The 10,786-nt window shown below is 33.9% G+C and overlaps 1 protein-coding gene across 2 annotated transcripts; it reads left to right on the top strand.

The window, feature by feature from the left end:
• Nucleotides 1–271: 271 nt before the first annotated feature.
• LOC108472687 (protein DETOXIFICATION 25) lies at nucleotides 272–9,823 on the top strand. Of its 2 annotated transcripts, none has more exons than XM_017774238.2 (9): nucleotides 272–384; nucleotides 492–571; nucleotides 659–910; nucleotides 1,026–1,564; nucleotides 1,647–1,733; nucleotides 1,803–1,859; nucleotides 1,964–2,202; nucleotides 8,977–9,095; nucleotides 9,411–9,823. In XM_017774238.2, the coding sequence occupies exons 3-9, from the start codon at nucleotides 665–667 to the stop codon at nucleotides 9,675–9,677; spliced, it is 1,554 nt and encodes a 517-aa protein (XP_017629727.2). In that variant the 5' UTR covers nucleotides 272–384; nucleotides 492–571; nucleotides 659–664; the 3' UTR covers nucleotides 9,678–9,823. The 2 variants fall into 2 exon arrangements, with proteins under 2 accessions (XP_017629727.2, XP_052877033.1); XM_053021073.1 differs by having other exon boundaries at nucleotides 655–910.
• The last annotated feature ends 963 nt before the right edge of the window (nucleotides 9,824–10,786 follow it).

Here is a 10,786-nt window from a genome sequence, read left to right as displayed (position 1 = left end):
CAATATAGTCTAGCGAAAAAGATCGAATAATAATATCTACAACCATTATCTGAATTAAATGCCAAAATCCAAATATTATGACACCATTATCGAGCACATCAAACCATCAACGAGGACATATAATTTAGCCGTACGAGGAATTTAAAATTGCCAAAGTTTTCAAAGTACTCAAAAACTTCACTTGGTGAAAATTTTTTCTTTTGATTTATCTTTTGTGCTTAAAAATCTTATGCTAGTTAGTATTTATAGTTGTGGTTACCCCAATTAAAACCACCAACTATACATTTCATTTTCTCATGTAGAAGTTGAGTACAGCAAAAGTGGGAATGAGCAGCAAAACGTGGAGGTAATTCCCACGAGCCAATAACGGTCAATGGTGTCCTGGTAAGTGATTATAACTGCCTATAAACTTTTTTTTGTCATATTACGGATCCCCCCATAGTGAAACAAGCTACCAGTCAACTACTCACTTTGTTTTCCACATTTTCAAGTCGGACATGGAACTGTATAAGATTGTGGCCATATTTGTTTTCGTAATCAAAAGCTTAACAAGTCCTAGCTAGGTTTACTGGTAAGTACAGAGAAAGTCCCCATTATTTTTGAACCAAGCAAGTACATTTAGTCTCAATATTAACTTACCTTATCTCTTGAGAGCTAGTTAGCCATGGATGAGAATTTGGAGCTGAGGCTTATTGCAGAACGAGAAGAAGAGAAAAGTGATCTGAAGAGAAGAGTTTGGGTTGAAACAAAGAAAATATGGAGGATTGCTTTTCCTACAATGTTGACTAGAGTCACTTCCTATGGAATGATTGTTGTCACACAATCATTTCTTGGTCACATTGGAGAAGTCCAGCTTGCCACTTTTGCACTCATTCAAAGCATTTTCGTACGGTTTATCAATGGTATTCTGGTTAGTAATAATCTATAGATCTAATTAGTTAACTTCACATTCTGTTTTTTCTTTTTCTTTTTGGATTAATGTATTTGATTGAATGCTCTCTCATTAGTTTCATGTAATTTGAAAGATTGGAATGTCGAGTGCGACTGAAACACTATGCGGGCAAGCATTTGGAGCAGGACAATACCACATGATGGGGATATACCTGCAACGATCCTGGATTGTAGATTGCCTTATGGCGACGGTATCAGTCCCGCTATTGGTTTTCGCTTCACCCATCTTCAAACTGCTCGGGCAGGAAGAGGAGATTGCGGAAGCAGCTGGGAATATATCTCTGTGGTTTATCCCAATGCTTTACCAGATGGTGTTTCAACTAACCATGCAAATGTTCCTCCAAGCTCAGCTCAAAAACTTTATTGTTGGATGGCTAAGTGCTTTTGCATTTGCTCTTCACTTGTTATTGTCATGGATCCTGGTTTACAAGCTAAACTGGGGTGTTGCTGGGGCAATGGGTTCCTTGAATATATGTTGTTGGATTATGGTTGTAGGGGAGTTTGTGTTCATCTTAGGTTGGTGCCCCAATACATGGAAAGGATTCTCCAAGGCTGCCTTGTATGATTTATGGCCTACAATAAAGCTGTCCATGGCCTCTGGCCTCATGATTTGGTAACTTATTATGATGCGATTTCACTTTGTTACTGCTTTGTCATGATATGATATCAGTAGGTGATTGTTTTGGATTTAACAGCTTAGAGTTGTGGTACTATGCCATTCTTGTGCTGCTGGCTGGATATATGAAAAATGCAACCATTGCCATCGATGCATTCTCCATCTGGTAACTTCATTTTTTAATTTAGGTTTTTCCTGCTCCAATATTTTACCAAGTAATCAAATTTATCTGCAGCCTCAATGTCAATGCATGTGAATTCATGATCTGCCTAGGCTTAACTGGTGCAGCAATGTAATCTCTTTCTTTCTCTATATATTGTAATTCATTCTTAACCCTTTATACTAAATTCCTTTATTCCATCATTATATATTCTATAAATTGTGTTGGTTTTGCAGAGTTCGGGTAGCCAACGAACTAGGAAGAGGAAATGCGAAAGCATTGAAATTTGCAATAAAAACAATAATGAGTGAATCAATATGCATTGGAATGTTATTCTTTGTATTGTGTTTAGGGTGTTGGCGTCAAATTTCCTACTTGTTTACAAGTGATGAACAAGTTGCACAAGTTATATCATCTCTCTCAGATCTTCTTGCCATTTCAGTCTTGTTCAATAGTATTCAAGCAGTATTAAGCGGTAAGAACTAAAACTTGTCCCCTTTTATATATATTTTGCTTTTATTTATATTTTCTTTTTCGGGTTTTTTTTTTCCCGAGAATTAACCTTTCTTGTCTTGTGCTTATGTTAACATTTATTTTTTATATCAATGTTGACTTGATAAAAATATGTTTGTGCAATTTCAGTATTAAATCTATGGCTATTGGTATTTTTCATAGATGAATCTACTACTAAAATATAAGAATGTTTTAAGTCCAACCAAAACTCTCAATTATTGGAACCTCACAACCATACTTTTTATGAGTTAATGCACAATTTGCCCCCCAAAGTTGCACTCGATTATTACTTTGGCACCTAAAGAATTTATTTACTAGTTTGGTACTTGAAATTTCCAAGCCGTTGTCAATTTGCCTTAGCCGTTAACAACATTAAAAAACAAGATGACGTGACACGCAGCCAAATCACCCAAATCTTATTTAAGGAAGTTATAAAGTGACCTACCTTGAGACCTTTTTGAGGATTAGAGGATGTGTGAGGTGGGAGAGTTGAATTTACACTCATAAGGGCTCATGAAGGGGCTGTTGTGGGTTTTGGTGCTCTGATTTTCTGAAAGGTGTTGTAAAGTTGAAAAGGTAACTTCTTGTATATGAGAGTAACGTTGAGAGGAGAAGGTATCACATGTTTCAGACACATACATTGATTGTCGTGCCTTACATTACATCAACGGGAAATGATGCTAATGATTATCTTTGCAGTTATATCTTTTCAGATGTCATGTGTTGAAAGTGGAATTGTCCATGAAGCATTGCATCTGTAGCCATCTTGAGTATGCCATTTGGTTGAAGGGATTTAAATATCTTTCAAATTTGAGCCCTAATTCTTACTTTCTATTTTAAAAAATTCTCTAAGTTTCCACACTTCTTTTCTTTTCAAATACTTCTATTTGTTGTTATTTCTTGTTCTTTTTCGTTCATTTCCATTGCCTCTTTACTTGTTGGAAGTTTGTTTAAGCGCTCATGGTGTGATAGAAAAGGGTGAGTGATGATTTCGTGTTTCATTTAAATTTCGTTCATGGTATTAGAAATGACCAATGGTAATCATGGAGGAGAGGCTAGTAGTAGCGCTAATGGTGAGGGTGGTCGAAGTGGAAAGAAGGTGTCGCATTTGAAAAGGGAGATAGTCGACCGTGTTTCATTTAGTGAATGAATAAAATTAATGAGATGTGAAAATTGTTACTCTATCATGAGATTCAATCGGATAATTATCAGTACAAATTTAGAATCCATTGTGGTGAGTATTTATTAAGCCCGGTGAGTAGGCCAAATCACGGCAAAGGAATGTACAACCTTAGCTAGTTTAGTCATGTTTAGCACCCCAAGAATTTTATGAATAACCTCGTAGGATACCCATTGGCTAAACCTATTTACTGATGAGCCCTCACTCAAGGACAAAGGGACCCACATGTCATTTGATGCTCTAAGGCACGACAAAGTCAAAACTAGGACAATCTATAACTTAGGCAAGACAGTGCAACACCTACCATAACTGACAACTGACCTGTAATAACAATGCATGTTTCGCCCTAAACTCTAACTCATCTACACAACCATATGGCTCGTCATGTGGCATTATGAGATAAATGGATGACACCATATCTAAGCCTAAGCACACGGGAGAAAACGGATCCTTGCCAAGTCACTCTTTCCTTCTTCTTCATTCTCCTTCCTCCTTCTCATCGTCGACTCTCCACCGTATGCGAGTGAACAGGACCTTACTTCCTCTATCTCCTCCTCTCTTTTCGTACTTAGTATCAACAATTGGTGTAATGAATGTAGATCGAACATGCTACCATAACTCACTCAAGTATTATCATCCTTGAGAATATTGAAGAAAGAACCTAATTGTAACACCTCTAACCTGTATTCGTCGCAGGAATAGGGTTACGAAGCATTACCGGATATTACACATCATTCACATACATTTATGCATTCATAATCGTAAACTATTCACAAACATTCACATTGTCCCTTACAAGGTAATACGAAACCTTAAAACATGTATAAGAGTGGTTCAGGACTAAACCAATCACATATAACAGCTTCTGGACACTTAGAAAAATTATGCAATCACAGGTCACACGCCAGTGTGAATAGGCCGTGTGACTCACATGATTATCAAACATGCCCGTGTCATAGGCCGTGTGAAAACAGGGCATACATACTAACTTGTACCACATGGCTAGAGACATGCCCGTGTGCCTTGGTCATCGTCGAAACTGACTTGGGTCACACGGCTAACCACACGTCCGTGTGTCTAGCCCATGTACCCTTCGAAATGGCCACACATGCCCATATACCAAGGCTGTGTGCCTCATATAGCCACTAGACACGCCCGTATGTCTAGACCATTGTCAAAACTAACTTTTAATTGTAAGACTACTCCAGGGGACACACAGCCATGTATCATGACGCCCGTGTGGACAAAAATAGACATTTGCAAAGACAATTTGCCACCCTAATCTCAAGCACACAAAGCAACCAAAATAGCATAATTTCAATACACTTATAGGCAACCAAATTCACCAAAACATACACATATCATGCCATCTAAACACAACCATTTCAACATCACATAAACAAGCCAACATATAAGGCATCATATGCATCACATATATATAACACTTAGCAAACACAATTTACACTAACTTTTATGGCAACACATGCCAACATTCATAAGCCAAATCTCATGGCTAATATTATAGCTCAAGTTACATCAAAATGACACTAGCCTATACATGTCATATACTATATATATTCAGAGGCCCCAAAAGTACCAAAAGTAGTCGATAGTGTAAAGATGGTTTCCAATGATCCCCGATGTCCGAGCTAACTTCGATAATCTATAAAACATGGAAAGAACGCACAAAGTAAGCTTTAAAAGCTTAGTAAGCCATATACAAATAAACTTATCACATATCACAATTATAAACCAATTCATTCATACGAATCATGGCATAACACAATAGCAAGTTCATATTTCTCATTTAGCTCTATTGTTCATAATCACTTACTTATAAGTACATCACATTTCCATGTAGCTCACATATCAAAAGATTTTATTCATACTCACCTTTCATTGCCAAATTCCCCATACAGCTCATACGTACCTGAATCGGATATACATTCACATAATTATTCATTTCTCAAGATCCCCGTTGAACCGTATGGAATCAAATAGGATACGCGGATAGCTTGGAAAAACTCGTACAATGGCAACGTCCTAGACGTGCTTACATGTAATCAAATATCGATGCCATCGTCCTAGACAGGGTCTTACACAAAATCAATTATGATGTCGATGTCCCAGACATGGTCTTACACGTAAATCTCAATTCAATGCCAACATCCAGATGTGGTCTTACACAAAATCACATATCGGAATCCTATGTCATGACATATGTATCCTAACTATTCCTATGGTTCTTACGGGACTTTTCAGACATCATCATATTATCTGAACTTTCTCAGATTTCTCATATTCAACTCAAATAGCCATTCATCACTATTCATTAAAATATAAGCAATAATAATTCAATAAGTCGAACGGATGGAATTGACTACTCGATCATTTCCGACTTCCCTCGATCTAATTCCATTTTCTTTTGTTCTTGATCTAAATAAATTCAAATTTAACTCTTTTATTCAACAAATCATTCAATTTAATTCAATCCATATACATATATTTAAGGCAGTTTATAAATTAGCCCTCACATTTTCACATTTTAACACTTTAGTCCCTATTTCATAAAATCACAAAATACACATAATTTCATATTTCTCATGCTTAGCCGAATTTTCATATAGTCTCTAGTAGCCCAAAACTTTCACTTATTTCACATTTTAGCCTTTCAATTTCTCATTTTCACAAATTAGCCCATAAAATCAAATTCATCAAAAATCCGAATACAAAACATATTAACCCAACACATATCTTTCATTTTTCATCAATTAACAACACAAAACTCATGGATTCATCCATGGCATATCTCAAAATCATCATCAAATTCAAAAATTCAAGCATGGGCTAGCTAGAGTACTAAGCAACAATCACAAAAACATAGAAATCATCAAAAATTGAGCAAAATACATACCTCAATTAAGCTCAACCATAGTCGAATCCTAAATGAACTTTTATCTTTTCTTTTCTTTTGATTTTCGGTGATAGTGGTGATGATTTAAGCATATAATGACTTTGTTTTATTTAATATAACATTAATAATCAAATACCAATTTTACCATTTATTAAATCACATAAAAATCACTTAATACAAGCCCATTTATGTTCATCCATCATTAAAATGGTCTAATATCATCATAAGGACCTTTGATTATAAAAGCTTTAACACTTAAGACTTTTTAACATATGGAATGCCACTTTTACAATTTACGTGATTAAGTCATTGTTATCAAATCGAACACACAAATTCTAAAATTAGCACACAAAACTTTCACACATGTAAAATCTCATGCTATAAACACATAAAATAATATTAAAATAATTTTCTAACCTGAAATTTGTGGTTCCGAAACCATTGTTCATACTAGGGTCTAACCGAGCTGTTACACTAATAAACCCAACCAACCCAAAATCAACCTTAGCAAGCTAAAAAGAAAAAATAGCTAGGCACCTCTAAACTCATCTCAACTCCAAGATAATGCCAAAAATATCCATCCACCTGTACTATGCGTATCCCCATAACCCCTAGATATATCGTGGAACCTATCCTCACTATTACCAATACCCCCACCATGGTACTACTCCTATTTCCACAGGGCAACACTAGTGCCCTACCAGTCGACCAAACATCCTAAACACGAATAATCTAGTTACCAATAATTTACCAAGATGTAAGAGCGAATGAAAATGTTAGGAGCAAAACTCTAAAAATAGCAAAGATTGTACTAGAAGTAAAAATAAGGCAAGCATCAATTGGGCTAGAAGAATGAAAGAAAGAGCAAAAAGAACGCCAACACTAGTTGGACCAAAAGAATGAAAGAAATGAGTAAATTATTAAAGAACTCAAAGCTGACAGAGATCCCTTGTGACATGAGTACCAAGCCCATGAGGAAGAGATAACTTAATCATTTTTTGATGGACAGCAAAACTTTATGCATAAAGATGGTATCTTGAACCAACCTCTGAAGTGAAATAACCAGTAATTCAACCTCTAGACCAAAACTGTCAAGGATAGGGTGCCCTATTAGAGAGAAAATGTAGGCATTAAGATGGGAAACCTAAGAATTTTTTAGTGCTAAACTAGATATTGTTTCATGGAGTTATTAAAATGAGCCCCTAGCCATAAAAATATTGGCTTACAGCCTCCCTTCGACATTCAAGTTCTCTAAGGTGATGTTTAGAGGACAAGGAAAACCGTAGGATCATTTGACTTATTATAACAATCACATGGACATCTAGAAGGTGCCAGATACAATAAAGTGTCAAGAATTCTCAATGACCTTTAAGGATATTGCTCAAACATTATACTTGTCATTACCAAAAGGTTTTGTTCACACCATTGATGAATTGGCCAATCTATTCATAAATAGATTCCTAGCCAACAAAACCCTACAACAATCCCTAACATACCTTATGTCCATTAAGAAATAGGGTAATAAGTTGTTCAAAGAATCCATACGTCGATTCAATGTTGTTATTTTAACACAAAGGGGGTATCTGATGACTTAGCCAACCAAACATTTATAGCAAGCACGAGCCACCAATTTCTCAAATACAACCTAGTTAGTAATCCCCTGATAAACTCTCTGCACTGTATGAGTTAGTTATAGTTTTGCAAAAAGTGAAGAGATATAAAGAAATAATAATGGGTAGGAATGAAGCAAAACCAAGATTTCATGTTTCGCATATCTTATCCTCCTCGCAAGTCTTTAACAACTCACATAGTGGTCGACCCCTACTTGGTGATCGTTGAGGATAAGATCCAACTAGGGGTTTACCAAGGGGAAAAAATTTGTTTCTCCCATTAGTTCACCCCACCACTCAAGATTTGTAGGAGAAGATAGACAACGCCAACAACATACACTAGAACACCCTACAATAGGTTTTGGTCTTACCTTGACATAACAAGTTTTTCAACTCAAATCCTCAGCCAGGCAGAACATCAAGGAATCCTAGAAATGCCCCTACCAATGCAACCAAATCAACATAAAAGTAATTCTAATTTGCATCCTAAACTTGAGCAATAACATACTCACAATGCTTTATGTATTTATTAAAGAATAGACTTTCTATTTATAAGCATAATGCATGTAGCTTCACTTAATTGATTGCTTAAGTTTCTTTGAAATAGTATAAGCTTTTTGCTTTATCTTTAACTAGAACCATCCTTTAAATGTAGCTTTGATCATCTCTTCATATGAAAGCCTTCTCAATATGTTGGACTCTCATTATTTAGTTTATTTTTTAAAGATAATTATCACATAATTTTGATACATTATATACATTATAAACTTGTGTAAAATATTACCAATATTGAAAATGGTAAAATAACTTGTTGATCAAAACTTATTTTCCGCCATATTGCAATAGAAAGTGATGCAACAATTCTTTACACATCTCCATATATATGAAAAATTTAAGACATTAATAATTCATATTAAAATTAATTTGACATTCATGTTGTATTCATATCCTACATATATATATATATATATTCATGTAATTTGTTTGAAAAGAAAAAGGTTTAATATCTAAAGTCTTAAATTGATGTTTCAGGTGTAGCAATTGGAACTGGATTCCAGAGTACAGTAGCAATAGTGAACTTGGGATGCTTTTATATTGTAGGAGTACCTGTTGGAGTTATGTTGGGTTATGTTATGAATATTCAAGTTACGGTAAGAATAATATTTTTATATAGATTTATTATTATTTAATCTTTTATAGTTAAAACAATGCACGAGCATTATTTTACGTAAAAGAAACGACGTTTTGTGATTAAAATCATAAAATTATCAAATTCAACAAAAAATATATAATAAATGTTATTTTTGAGATTTGGAAGCTAGATTTTTAAGAGAAAATAATTCTATTTTCTTTAACAGAGAATTCATATTATTGAAATTTTACATGTTCGAAAAATTAATATATATATATATATATATATGATTATTTATTTTAAATTTTGGAGAATTTTATTGATGTTTTAATAGGGACTATGGATTGGATTGCTTAGTGGGGTGGCATTACAAATCATCATCCTTGTATTCATAGTTTGGAGAATAGATTGGGATGAACAAGTTGAAAATACTTCTCAACGTCTCAACCATTGGCTTATAGAAGAAGAAGAAGAAGAAGAAGAAGAAGAAGAAGAAGAAGAAGAAGAAGAAGAAGAAGAAGAAGAAGAAGAAGAAGAAGAAGAAGAAGAAGAAGAAGAAGAAGAAGAAGAAGAAGAAAATCAAATTCAAAGCCTACCTTGAGCTTAATTTTAACTAAGAATTTTCATCTAGATTTTTAGTTGCTTCATCTACAACATTATTTTTTCTTAACTTGCTTTGGATGATTACGTTGTTCGAAAAATAATCACTTCAAGTCGGATTGAAAAAAAGATGTTGAACAATTAAAAGAGTCCAACTATAATATTCTAAAATTTATTTTAATTCCATCATGATATAAAAAAGTTAATATATTAAAAATAAACTTGATATGTTTTGTTCAATTAAACATTATTTTTTAAAAGTAAATAATATATATTTAATTTTATTCATAAAATCCCTTGGTATTAACTAAAAGCATAAATACTTTTGGAAAAACCAAAATACCGACCTGAGATAGTAAATTGTCAATATCAATTTCAGTATTTAGAAATTTAAATTGATTATAACCAGTGAAATTCTAACATATGTCAAGCTAAAATAAAAAAGTCAAATTCTATTATTAGTCTTTATATTATATGTTTGTTGCATATTTAGTCTATATACACTAATTTTGTCAATTGTAGTCCTACTTTTCAAATTTCAAAAACCCAAAAAGTAGCCATTAAATTGTTGGGTCAAGTTATGCTATTAGTCCCATACTATATGTAAGTTGTGGATTTAGTCTCTATTTTCTAAGTTAATCATTTTTAGTCCTTATAATTTAAGAATTTGAAATTTCAGGCATGACTCAAACATGGTTGTTGAACACTTAACTATAGTTACATTACTATTTTTAGTATTTTGTGTAAACAACAAAATAGCATTTTTATAACAAACTAGCATTTTAAAGATGGCACTCAAGTGGGTTTCTGTTGAGTTTTTTTTTTTTGAGTCTTCTAGAGGTAATTACTACCACACTACGACAAATCAATGATTTGGCAACATATTTTGATGCCACTTTTAGCAAAATATGCCACAACATTTTTTTGGTATTTTTCATTTCCGTTTTACAGTCCATGATCGCAGTTTCTGGCTGCCCCTCTCAACAATGTCGTTTCCTAAGATCAAACTTACATTTTTTCCTTAGGAGTACCACAACATTTTACATACAATGGCATTTATAAGTAGAAATGACGCCATATAGTTATTTCAAGAATGCAAGGAGTTACCCT

Source organism: Gossypium arboreum, chromosome 11 (assembly GCF_025698485.1).
Source record: "Gossypium arboreum isolate Shixiya-1 chromosome 11, ASM2569848v2, whole genome shotgun sequence".
Lineage (NCBI taxonomy): Eukaryota > Viridiplantae > Streptophyta > Magnoliopsida > Malvales > Malvaceae > Gossypium > Gossypium arboreum.
The sequence above is the reverse complement of the archived record's forward strand: the minus strand, read 5'-3'. Positions and strand labels throughout refer to the sequence as shown.

Excerpts from the sequence above, each read along its gene's own strand:
- LOC108472687 (XM_017774238.2), top strand. The coding sequence starts at position 665 with ATGGATGAGAATTTGGAGCTGAGGCTTATTGCAGAACGAGAAGAAGAG. Across the intron at positions 1,734-1,802 it reads ATCGATGCATTCTCCATCTG|CCTCAATGTCAATGCATGTG; the intron begins GTAACTTCATTT and ends ATTTATCTGCAG. Across the intron at positions 9,096-9,410 it reads TTATGAATATTCAAGTTACG|GGACTATGGATTGGATTGCT; the intron begins GTAAGAATAATA and ends ATGTTTTAATAG.